Source organism: Carassius auratus, chromosome 19 (assembly GCF_003368295.1).
Source record: "Carassius auratus strain Wakin chromosome 19, ASM336829v1, whole genome shotgun sequence".
NCBI lineage: Eukaryota > Metazoa > Chordata > Actinopteri > Cypriniformes > Cyprinidae > Carassius > Carassius auratus.
In genome coordinates this window covers 9120661-9134379 of record NC_039261.1, presented here as the reverse complement: position 1 = coordinate 9134379, position 13719 = coordinate 9120661, and the positions used below count along the sequence as shown (strand labels likewise).

Below are 13719 nucleotides of genomic sequence, written 5' to 3'. Positions count from 1 at the left end.
TTGTCTAGCTGTAGCGAGAGAAGCGTATTGCGTGGCGATCTCATTCATGAGCATATCATGAAGCAATTAATTTGAGTTAACAGAAAAAAAGGAGTCTCTGCCAAGCACCTTATAGCTACTCACCACAAAATACGGTCTGACAACATCTTCAGCCTGGATACTCAAATTCTCATTTGCATATGTATAGAAGCACTGAACCTTAAGATCACAAACACAGTTGCAGTCATCTTTTCTGGGTCATTTTATTACTGCAAGATATTGCAAGTGGGAGATTATATAATTGATAAATAATATTAAGCTCATCCAGTAGACTAAGCAATACCGATAATGATTATTTCACTTTTTCTTTGACTCCCAATAACTATTCTTATATTAAACTGAAAGATTAATTTCTGTAAAACTGCATTTCCTTTTGCTTTTTTATTATTATAGTGGGTCAGTGACATGAAACTCTTTGAATATGAATTCACTTGAGCCTGAATTTATTACTTTATTCAAAAGTAAAAAAAAAAAAATGCAATTCATTCTTGAATAAACCCATTCTTTGAAGAACATCTATTCCTGTGACGCGAAGCTGAATTTCCCAGCAACTGTTACTCCAGTCTTCAGGATCACATGATCCTTCACAAATCGTTTTACTATGCTGATTTGGTGCTCAAGTAACATTTGTTATTATTATGCCGTGAACAGTTGCGCTGATTAATATTTATTGTGGAATCGAACAGCATGTATTTCAAATAGAAAGCTTTTGTGACCATTTCAATGCATCCTTGTTGCATATTTGTAGGAACTTGGCATGTTTTAAAGTTTAACTTATTTGATGTCATTTACACATTAACAGGTTTTTGCTATTCAGTTAATGTAAAATAGATTTTTTTCCCACCCCATTTTCCCAGTTTGTTTAACATTTTCAAAACTCACTTGCAACAAATTTTAAGAGTAATAGCTCTGTTTTCACTTCTCTATAATTAATATGCACATCCTATTCCACATCTAGAGTTGTGTGAAGTCTTTCTACAACTTACTATTGGCACAGAGCTCAAATAGTTGGCGTAGGCTGAGCTGCACCTGGCTCTACTATATTTGAGTGTCAGAAGGGAATATTGCTATATCTGCTGATCTGAGGTAAAACATAGCCCTTATGTTTAAGTTCAGCTGGTACGATCAACAGACGTTTGCACAGAACTCAATGCGCTTAGCATTAATGCCAAGTAAGTGAATGATTTGAAAAGGAAGCTTTGTTTTGCCCCTCTTGAGTGTTTATACACTACTGTTCCAAATGTTGGGGTTGCTAAGATTTTTAAAGAAATTATTGTTATAAATTTTTTATTTCAGCAATGATGCATTAAATGGATCAGAAGCGACACTGAGAACTTTGTCATTGTTACAACAATTCAATTTCAAATAAATTTTTTTTGTTAGTTTTTTTCTTCAAACTTTAAGGTTTCCACAAAAATATTTAAGCAGTACAACACTTTTCAACGTTGATCATATTGTTTATTGTGCAGCAAATCAGCATATTGGAATGATTTCTGAAGGATCATGTGACATTAAAGACTGGAGTAATGGCTGCTGATTTTTATATCAAATATTTCATAATATTGGCTGTATTTTCATCAAATAAATGTCAATCTAAAAATTTGACAAAAAGTGTTCCCGACCTCAGACGTTCTACCTTGGATGATTTATGTGGTCTTATTTTGCCATGGTTTGGTGACATCCTTTGACACCCAGTCCATTCCCCCCAAACTTTGTTTTTGATCTCATAAGGAACAGCCTGACAAGATCATGCTGTAATGGCATTGCTTGTGTGGGCCATATACATATTTTAGCACTGAGAAATTTTGCAACGTGCTATGCCTTTAACACTCAGACACGGTTTGACGCTGCCTGAGGTGTCTGCTCAGCTGATAAGATCTTTTGATTTTCCTTCTCTGAGACGTTCCTTTGAAACATATGCTAAAAATGACAACAGTATATTCTCAGTCAGAAGCAGCGTTGCTCATTTCAGTTTCCGTTCTGGATACGGTGGCCCTTTGAACCTCCGGAGGGGAGAGAGAATGAATCCTGTATCTGGGTTTCGCCCCAAGAAGACAGATTTTCCTAGATTTAGTCTTTCTTCTCATATCACAGCAAGGCAAATATTGCAGATAAATTTGTCTTGAGCACCGTGGACAATGCATCATCCTTCCGGCTCTCAAACTCTCCTGAGCGTCTAGCCGTCATGAAGTAAACACGGCGAGAGGTATGCTAATGACAATCACTTCAGTCCTGAACTTTGAACCACAGCGTGGGAATTAAAATGCAGTGTAACTGGAACGCTCTAAAGGTCACATCACAATGCAGAGCACGACATGAATTTTACATGAAACTATCATTATCCCATCCCTTCAGAGATCTCCTGTGCTCTCCATACTCAGCGTTGAACAATGAGTGAGGTAGATGAGCAGAAGTGAGAAAGGCGCTCTTTGTGAACCTCAACAAAGGTAAAACGAATGTTAAAAATTGCACGCTCTCCGCAAGTTACATCACAGCGGCGTATCAGTGTTATTTACCATCAGTGTATTTGAATGTATCGCTCACACTAGTGTTTTGGAGAGCTCTTGATGGGCCACAGTGGTTATTGACCTTGCAGCTGAACATGAGTACTTCATGAGAGTGTGCCAATCACATCCGCTTCTCTTTACCTCCCTCTCCACATCTAACCCTGCTGTCCATCTCTACAAAAGGTTATCCTCATATATCTCAGCACTATACATCATATACTCCCATTTATAATTGTTTAACAGGATGTGCATTGGAGTATAAGTGCATTTGAATAGTTCAAGGTGGTTTTTGTAGTGTCTGATTCCTCTTATTTCTATTCTGATTGTGCATGAGCAAGCATGACTGATAACTTGGCTTATAGTAAGTTAAAAAGAAACCGCTTATAATAATTTTTCATTTTGGATTCGGGCAACACTTTTGGCTCTGAATAATTTTGGTTCACTAACAAGAACCGTTATTTATTTGAACTACATTTGTTGGTGCTGATTTAAAAAAAAAAAAAAAGTCTTTCTTGATTTGCTATCACTCTTAAACATAACATCTGTTTCATTAAATATCACTGTTATCTATGGCACCTCTGATGATCCCACATTTTGAGAACCGACTCTCCAGCAAGGACTGCATGCAGAGTTTTGTCAGAGGAAGTTCCAAACATGGGAACGTTTGATTGATTCTGTTCAATTAGACAGCAGGGAGGCTACATTGATGTAGCTAATAAGGAAGGCCGCACATACAGCAGATTCATTGAGGATGAGACCTGACACTAAGTAGACATTTTTGAGCTCAGTCTAATCTAAAGGGTGAATGAAGGTTGCAAACTTCAAGATAAGGCTGAACATTAATAAATAGAGCTTCATGGGCTTCTGTGCTGAGCTAAGAATTGTGTTGTCGTTCTTTGTGTAAACAGTAGTTTTTTGGCAGAGTATCCTGAGGAACGAGCTGTAAAGGCACAGCCCTATTCTGGAAAAGGGGGCAGGGAGCAGCAGCTCATTTGCATTTAAAGATACATGCATGAAAACAGCGTGTTTCTGCTTCCACTCAAAATAGGTATTTTCAAAATGATATAATAAATCACCTGCAGGGTATCTTGAGCTGTAACTATACATACATTCTGGGGACACCTGAGACTTACATTATATATATATATATATATATAAATGGCATAATAGGTCTCCTTTTAAATAATTTTAATTAAAAGAAACAGCAAGTAACATGTTAAATTAAACATAACATAATATTTGAATTTTGTTGTAAAATACAACTTAAAAAAAAACTTTAATAATAATAATTTTTACAGTGTTGGAAATGCATGACTCAACTTGACCAGCAGCTTATATATCTTTTCACAAACATTATAATTATAGGTGCAAATTTTTGAAGAATAATGACATTTTCATGGAGTTCCTTGCACAGTACTATGTTGTGACCTGAAAATACTTCTACCACAATGCATAATGCAAAATAATACATTTTGACATTTTCATCACATGTAATATTATATTGATGCATGTAAATATAATTCTGTTTGTTGCTCTTCCTTATAAAACTTTAAAGGATTATAAGCCATTTCTGATGTAGCTCTGAAAAATGTGTGGGTGTATGTAATAAAGGACCAGCGATAAAAGTAACGGCAAAAAAAAGAGAGAAACGCATGTCTAAAAAAGTAGCCTAATACAACAAATATAACGTCCTGTTTCTGAGGAACTTGAAAACCCTTGATCCTGGCTGAGCCTCTCCAGATCTGCCATCTTTGGTGTGACTTCTTGAGCTTGGTTATGATAGAGAAGATGTCACAGAGATTTGCTGACTTCACATTGTTTACAGCCTGCACATTCCCTCTCGCCTTGTTTTTCTCCTTCTGAACTTTTAAGATGTTTACTACAGTCATATTTAACAATGGGTATGATTTGGTTGTATTTAGAAAGGTAGTCACCTCTGTTGCCCAGGTCTATACTCCACATTTTTTTAATCTGAGCAAATGGCGATCAGCACTGAAACAGCCCCAGTGACGTCTTTGAGACTATAGGGAGGGAAAAAAAACAAGTAAATTAAATAACTTTCTCATGTTTTTGGATGTAATTCCCACCTTGCCACTGGATGAAGTCACAGACCTGAATCAGTTTCTGTGCACCTGCCTGAATCCCATACAGAGCGTGAAACCTTCCTATCAAAATATCAGCTATAAATGTCCATCTGTCTGTCTAATAAGACTCCTTTGAGATCAGAAAGACATTTATCATCCTTTCTCTCCACCAACGCTCAGTTGCCAGGCAACAATGCCTCGATCCCAACAGCAGGAAGTCATCTGGAGAGGTTGAGGGATTGATTGTTTGAATGAGATGGCGGACTTCTCCCTCTGCTTACCTACAGGAGTCATCAGACATCAATTAGAATACTATACTTCCTGTGTAGCAACCACTGGATCAGTGTTAATCCAGCTGAGCATCCATGTATCTCCTTACACTCAATGATGACAGCCTTACAACTTTATTCAAAGAAGGGTTGAAGCTGTCTAAAACAATTAATCAACTTCAAATGAGATGAATGGCTCATATAATTATTGCTCTCGGCCTTGAGTATGACATTTTGGCAGCTTTAGCAATGTTACGCATTTCCTTTGGTATAATACTTGAGCCACAGTTCATTGCATTAGTCGGAGCCGCTCTAGTGTAATGAGTTGTGTGGGATGGTTTCATATGAGCTTGTTTATCTGTTACTGCAGAATTACCGTAAGTGATGAATCACCTCTAAATGCCCAAAGCTTTTTCTGTATGCAGCACAGGCCTGATTAGATTTATTGCAGCCACTCGGATCAGGTCGCATTGTGTCTCAGTATGTTTTGTCCATTTGATTGTTTGTTAAAGTCTAAATTTGTTCCACGAGTGTGATTTTAAGTTGTAGTCTTGACTAAATGTCTTATAAAACAGAGGGAAACAACTGTTTTTTTGTTTTTGTTTGTTTGTTTATGGATTAAGGAATTCATTTTATTGAATGTGGTCAAAGTGTTCATTTATGTTTGGGAGCTTCCATTTTCTCAAGAATGTGTGAGGTTCTTTGCCTTTTACTCATCTTTGGCAGATACAAAACTGCTGTGCCAAAACGGTTTGTATATTTATGAACCTAGTATCCACTTCGATTAATAATAATTGAATAACTTTTTCATAATTTAGTTATGGTAAGGTTTTAAAATAAAGAAATACTTTTCACTGTTCAACTGTTAAATTTATTTTTATTAAATGCCAAATTTTTTTCAAATTCGACAAAAATATTTATCAGCTTTTCAACATTGAGAATAGTTTGGCATATTAGAATGATTTCTGAAGAATCATGTGAAATTGAAGACTGTAGTAATGACTGCTGGAAATTGAGCTTTGAATATAACAGGAAAAAGTAACATTTTTAAAAACGATTAAAACTATAAATAGAAACCATTTTTTAATTAGTAATAATATTTCACAGTATTACTGTGTTTTTGAACAAATAAATGCAGCATTGTAAGCATAAGATACCTCTTTTAAAAACACTTTCTGACTACAGGCTTTTGAGTGGTAATGTATTTAAAAGGAAGCAAACAATTTATCCAAAGAAGAAAATAAAAGCACAGTTAATTACAAAAAAAAAAAAAAAAAAACGTTTAAAACTTGCGATCTTCTTGAACTCACAGCAGGTTAGATATGGACATAATAGATTTATGAATATTTTCATAAAAGTGCAAGATTTTTTTGTCAAGCATATATACCTAAGCATATATACCTATGTATTTAAATACAAATTGCATATTTATATTTTACATGCAAGTTTAAAACTAATATTCATAGCATGTTAATCTCACGTTAGCGCAGGTATTGCGCTGGAAATACTGCTATTAACTAATGGCAGGTAAAGTTGTGCTACATTTTGTTTTGCTATGTCTCAAGATTTAGTGGACAATTCAATTTGATAAGTTTCCCACACTAAAGTTTAATTTATTTTTTATTTTTTCATAAATACAACCACGAACTGGCAACATTCCTATGCCATCAGCTATGGAAATGTTGTTCACATATTTGAAGTTCCTATGCAGTGACCTCAATCGTATCTTTTGTTAAGGTTCTGTAAAGTCGATTAGGTAAATGTTTGGCCGTAGACAATCAGAAGTTGAAAGGCTTCTATTGCGGAGTCCATTGGTAAACGTAAAAAAATAAGCCTTGTAGCAACACCGTCTACTTAGTAAAAAAAAAAAAAAAAGAAAGGATCGTGATGACGGTAATAAATAAATTGTAACTTAAGCACAAAAACTGTTAGCTTTTCCACAGCTGGTGGCCGTGTTGCTATGTGCCGTTCCCTTGCCTTCAAAAACAGCCTCGGCGAGGCTCAGGCCGATCGTAATTTACCAGGCTCCAGCAGTTTGCAGAGCCTTCCAAGCTTGGTTAAGAAGAAAAGGCAGAGATAGAGCTCCAGCATCTCACTGCTGACAGCAATGATGAATATGTGTATGGATGAGTCGGCAATGCAGCGGTTCTAGACACAGCAAAGTTTATGTCAGCTTTCCCCGGCCACAAATCGCTCTAACCAAAGGAAGCATGTCAGCTCCTCTGAGAACGCCGGGGTCACCGAAGTCAAAGTTGATTCAAACTGTACTTTACTTTGTACACAGCCCACCTCCCGATTTAATATACAGATCTTTCATCCCAGTCAGGAGCTTGTTTTGTTGTCTCTATGGTATTATTTCTAATTATAGCGTTCCAAGGAATGCTAGAGATTCTCAGAGGTTTTGAAGGATAGATCGCTTGGTAAATATTAATTAAGGTCCACAGCAGGTCAATCATCATCTCTGGTGCATTCATGCTCCCTCATGCTCCCCCAATGTCAGACTTACGGTTTTCCAAATGTCTTTTCAGCTGGATTTAAGGATGAACACATCTAAGACACATGATCATTCCTCGCCAGATCTTTAGTGTGTCTTTTTTCACTGATTTATATTTTTAGGGCGTCTATGGAGCTTTACAAAGTATTGAGATTGTCCAGTTCATTTTTGGGATCAGTTCTGCTTGGATTTACTTATTTTAGTATATGTGTTTATACTGTTATTGGAGTAAAAATAGTTTAATATATTTTCAAATGCAATTTATTCCTATGATGGCAAAGTTCTGAATTTCTTTAGCAGCCATTACTCCAGTCTTCAGTGTCACATACTATAATTTGCTGTATATGTCTGTTGACGCTACTTTTTGAAATCAGTTGTTGTTCTGTTGTTGTTGAAACTGTCAGGGCTTGTGGAAATCAAAACAGTGAGAATGCAGCTCTTTTCTTTTCTCTGTCATCCCAGCACATAACCACAGACAGCTACATCCCCTGCTTGACCGACCTCTGCAAGGCCTTGTGGGAGGTGATGCTCAGTTACCATCTAACCATGCTGTGGCACGATGAGCACTACAAAGAAGAAGAGGCGACTCCTGGAGCGGGTAAGCAAAATAAGTCACTCTTGGCACCTCTGTAAAGAGTGATGGGTTCATTTTTTGGTTTTTCAATGTAATAAAAGCGACAAAAGACAGCTTCTTTTTTTTTTTTGTCTTACCAATGGCACTATTCAGACGATTCAAAACGACATGTTGTGCCAGTAATATACTTTTTGGCTGACAATCAAGGCACAATTCCAGATGCTGGGCCAGAGCTGTCATGCAGAGATAGTCAGCAAAAGCAGAACAATAACAACAATGGCACCAAGCAGAGCATCAGAAGGACTTCCCATGATGCAATCAGTAGCTCTGATCAGATTTCAGACTCAAGCAGGCTGAAATATTAACACTCCATATTTCCCATCATAATGCCTCTTGTACATTTGACATTTGGAAAAAGTCCTTCAGCAGTATTTTGGTTTGGTGTTACAGTATAAACATAATTTAAACAAGATAAAATAACTTGCCCAAATTGAATATGAAACTAGTCGTGTACCTTACATATAATATTACTTTACATGATTTACTTGTTTCTTGAGGAGACAAGTTGCTCAAGTTTAGGAAGAGAAATGTTGTCCCATTCTTGTCTAATACAGGCTTCTAGTTGCTCAGCTGTCTTGGGTCTTCTTTGTAGCATCTTCCTCTTTATGACGCGCCAAATGTTTTCTATGGGTGAAAGATCTGGACTGCAGGCTGGCCATTTCAGTCCCCGGATCCTTCTTCTATGCAGCCATGATGTTGTAATTGATGTAGTATGTGGTTGGCATTGTCATGTTGGAAAATGTAAGGTCTTCCTTGAAAGAGACGACGTCCGGATGGGAGCATATGTTGTTCTAGAACTTGGATATACCTTTCAGCATTGATGGTGCCTTTCCAGATGTGTAAGCTGCCCATGCCACTCGCACTCATGCAACCCCATACCATCAGAGATGCAGGCTTCTGAACTGAGCACTGATAACAACTTGGGTTTCCTTGACATGGCATCCCAGTTTTCCAAAAAGAACTTCAAATCTTGATTTGTCTGACCACAGAACAGTTTTCCACTGCCACTGTCCATTTTAAATGAGCCTTGGCCCAGAGAAAACGCCTGCGCTTCTGAATCATGTTTAGATATGGCTTCTTTTTTGACCTGAGAGACTCCTTCTGAGAAACTCCTTTCTGATATTCTGATATCCTTTCTACCTGTCCCAGCTTTTTTGGAATGTGTAGCTCTCATAAAATCCAAAATGAGCCAATATTTGGCATGACATTTCAAAATGTCTCACTTTCAACATTTGATATGTTATCTATATTCTATTGTGAATACAATATAAGTTTATGAGATTTGTAAATTATTCCATTCCTTTTTTACTCAAAATTAGTACAGTGTCCCAACTTTTTTGGAATCTGGTTTGTATTTGAATTTTATTAAATGTATGTCTAGTACATCAAGTTAAACTCAATGAAAATTATATATTTCCTTTGAACTAGCTGAAGAACAATAAAAAATATGTTTTTAATAATTTATTTTAAGGTTAACATTTATTTAAACTTTTTATGATTTTAGTTTGTTTAACCCTAATTTCCATTAATATTTTGATATAAACTTTATAGTTTCATATAGGCAAAGATACTGTTTGAGGATTTTAATCTTTTTAATGTTTAATTGCTTAGTGAGACTTTTAGGCCCTGTCTACATGGAGATGTGTTTCGCTGTATATGTACACATGTTGTATCGTATAGGTGTTTTGTCCACACAGATCCGTTTTTTTGGGAGAGTGAAACCGGTCCCAGAATGGACACATTTGAAAACGCTGCCTTGGCATTTTCGTGTGGACAGCGAACTATATATTTTCGGACACGATGATGTCATCAGCCCACGTCTCGCCCCTAGTCAGACACTGCTTCGTCACGTAACAGAAACAAAAACATGAACAAACACTGAACAATTGTCTTTTTATTAACTAACATTAACACAGATTAATAAATGTATTGTTCCATGTTTTTTTTTTGTATACAGCTCGCAAGGTTTATGCGCATAGTCCAATTCGTCTTTTCCGTTATTAGTGTATCTCTGTGGCAGAATTACAGCACCACATACTGGTCTGGCATGTATACTACAACATTTTGTGTCGGTTTCGTGTGGACACAGATATTTATTGAGTTGGGAAAAAAAAACGGATAGGGAAAGCTCTGGCTTTGTGTGGACGTAGCCTTAATGGTATAGGTAGAAGTGGAGAAATATCAGACAAAAATATGGGGCATAGGATCTGTAAATGCCCCAAGCCAGATTCAAACCCTGGACTTACGTGTCATGTGGACTACTATGCATCATTTCTGACAGTAATATTATTGTTTCAGTGTTCTTTGGCACCTCTGCTTCATCTGTCTGCTGGTGCAACTCCTTGAGTTCTCTTGTGTTTCTCTGAACTTTCTGGAGGTCGACTCGCTCTGCATTTTGGATCCTTTATATGTAACTAAATCAGTTTTATTAGAAAGAGCTAGGGACTCATTAGGGTGCTCACTACTCGTGATGGTTAGATTTATAAGCATCACATTTGAGCTTTTATAGTGTAAGCTCCTGCCTTGTGTATTCAGAGGAAATGGCTTTTGTTGTGTGCTGTAATCGGCATGGCGGTGGCCAAGGAGACGGAGCAGGTAATTGAAAGGTGTGCTGTGCCTTTAGCTAGCTGCAGTGTAGTTTGTAACATTTGCCTTTCTGTCTTGCCTCCGCTTCGATTTCTGAGGTCACTGAGCAGTGCTGAAACAGATTGGTGCTTGTTCCTGGTTAGGTCTGTCATTGGAAATTTATTGGACCATTCTAAAGTAATCCCTACAGGGGGAAGTGTACGAAATGTTACTAACTGAACAGGCATTGTTGCTGTAGGTAATGATGGGGCTGTGGTTATTTTCTATAAATATTAAACGAGGGACATAAATCATTCGTTGTAATGGAAGTATTTTCTTTAAAACTGGTATTTTCTTGTGACTTTTAACGCGGTCAGCACTGTAGTACTTTAGAATTTAACAATTGTCTTAAACTTGCATTATACTTTTTATAATCTCTATTCTTCATGCGATTCATTTATTTTTTTTTCACATTTGTTACAACTCAAGTAAATTATATAAACCCAGCAATGCACACATTTTTGTACTTTTCTTCACATCAGTCCTCTAAAGAACAATTATTTCCACTGTGGTCATAATTTTTCAGATAAACTCTGCCAAAACGGCTTTTAGAAAATAACGTATTGAATAATATATAATGCGTTTAGTAAGCTTTGTTTAAACAAGTGGGAAGTCTGCCAAGTGAACAAAACCAAGTGAATTTAGTCTTGTCTACACTGCAAAAAAAAACATTTTCATTATTTTATTTAGCCATAACACCATTTAAACATATTTTCAACAATATGAATTTACTTGAAGCAGATTTCACAGAAAATTTACATGCGGTTTTGCTTATAAATATATCTTGTTTTAAGGTGGTGGAATATTTTTATTTTTTTGCCATGTAGAGAAAACGCATACGTTTCATAAACTTACAGGCTTATTCTCAGTTGTTATGCTCCTTTGTATATATTTAGCCTAAGATATTTGACAGATCAAGTTCAGTAATCATTTGTGATTGAGACATTATGGGGACACAGAGTGTATCATGTGCTTTCTAGTCATCAGTTGTTGTAAATATTTTGCAGCCCTGATGGATGGTTTATATTCTTAATGTGTTCTCTCATCTCCTGCCCATTTCTTTCAGTTCTTTTTTTTCCTCTTTCTCTCATTCAGTAGCTTCTTCTGTAGGCCTGTAGGCTATGGAAAGGCGGAAGACACTGTGACAGTGCAGCAGTGTCAGTGGCTGGCTTTATTCAGGATAGACACATAATTTTTGCTTGTGTCATCAGTTATTCCAGATAGCTGAGGTATATTACTTATGAAGACATTATGAGGTGGCTTAAATTATTCCTTTCATCCACAAAGCATGACGTGTAAATTATTAAATTCTTTAAAAGAAGTCTCTTGCGCTCACCAAGGCTGCATTTATTGGATCGAAATACAGTAGTGTCCTTGGCTAATCTTTTGCCTGAGGGGCACTTTAACATTCCGTCAGTGGCTGAACGGATGAATGCGTTTCCTAGGATTTGATAGCTGATACACTAAACTTGTCAGTTTTGTATTAATGCTACCTTGTTCTTGAACATGGAATATGCTAAATCGGTTAGCCATCAATGAGTTGAACCAGGTTTCCAAATGAGGATACATGATCATTCATGGGAGACCGGGAAAGTGACACACTGAAGTGTACTGACATATAGAAAGTGGGAAAAGGTGAAGCCCAATCTGCTGATACGCTCATTTTTAAATACCAGATTGGTATGTATCTTACAGCAAAGTCCTGAATTTTCAGTTACATGTTGACCTCTATTAATGGCATTTGTGACGGTGTTGGTTACCACAGAAAATAGTCTAATTCTGGAAATTGAACCGAGTGCAATTACTGTGCAATGGAAGTAAACCAGGCCAGGTGTGTTTAAAAGAAGAAATATTAACATTAGTTACTATTTTAGATGACATTAATTACTTGAAATAATAATGATAATAATAATTTCCTTTGGTGATAACTATGTACTACAGATGGATATATGTAGAGCGTAACTGGAAACATTTTATGACAAGATCCTATTCATTAGTTAAACGCTGTAAAAAATGTATATAAATTTAACTGTAAGATATTGTTCAAACACTATGAAAATAAAAAACTGGTGTATAGGTCAACACTAAGTCCTGTACTATATACAGAGAAAAATGAAAAGATCTCACCAGATATTTAATGTAATTTTTACAGTAAAATGCTGTTAATTGTACAGTTTTAGAAGTAAACAAACCAACTATAAATTCTAGTCAAAAACTGTTAAATGAAATTCCCAGAATTCCCTGCATGATGAAAGCTTTTTGTTTATGTAATCATGTTTCTTAATAGTTTTTGTTATCATTTATACATTTTGGGTTTTATGTTATATACATTTTCAGTTTTTTAAAGAATGTTTATTGCATTACATATTCTTTTTACAAAATTATTGTGGCAACCCCAGCTGCCAAAATTAATTTGTAATAAAATATATATATGGGTATGTATATACAGTGCATTAAATAATATAGCATTTATTAGTCTTGGTTAATGCTACTTTGTGCATATGTAATTACATTTTAACATTTCAAATTTTCTAAATTAACATTTTTGTTATAAATGATCAACATGGAACTATTACACTAACGTTCCAAGTTTAGGATCAGAACTGTTTTAATGTTTCTTATGCCCATCAAGGCTGCATTTATTTGATCAAAAATATTTTGAAATATTATTACAATGTAAAATAACGTTTTTCTATTTTAATATACATTAAAATCTAATTTATTTCTGTGATCAAAGCTAATTTTTAGCACATTACGCCAGTCTTCAGTGTCTGGAAACTGTTGTGCTGCTTAATATTTTTTTGGAACCTGTGATGCTTTTTTTTAAAGTTTCTTTGGTATAAGTTAAAAAGAAGAGCATTTATTTAAAATGGAAATCTTTTCTAACATTAATAATGTTAAAGTGGTACCTTAAGCTTAATTAAAAGAGATTGCATTTCATAATTTAAACGAATGAATGCTAATGATCTTAGGGAAAATTCAAACATCTTATTTATTTACATATATCTAGTTGATATTCTGTTCTGCAGTGAGCGCATTTTATCAGGAGACCGATATGCTTTACTTC

At 35.8% G+C, this 13719-nt stretch overlaps 1 protein-coding gene across 3 annotated transcripts in view; it reads left to right on the top strand.

Annotated features, from left to right (window-relative positions):
• LOC113119375 (syndetin-like) overlaps positions 1 to 13719 on the top strand; it is a 123701-nt gene that overhangs the window by 43168 nt on the left and 66814 nt on the right. For all 3 annotated transcript variants that reach the window (XM_026288806.1, XM_026288804.1, XM_026288807.1), the window contains exon 13: positions 7856 to 7991. In XM_026288806.1, the coding sequence (XP_026144591.1) occupies positions 7856 to 7991 (136 nt within the window). The remainder of the gene's footprint in view (positions 1 to 7855; positions 7992 to 13719) is intronic.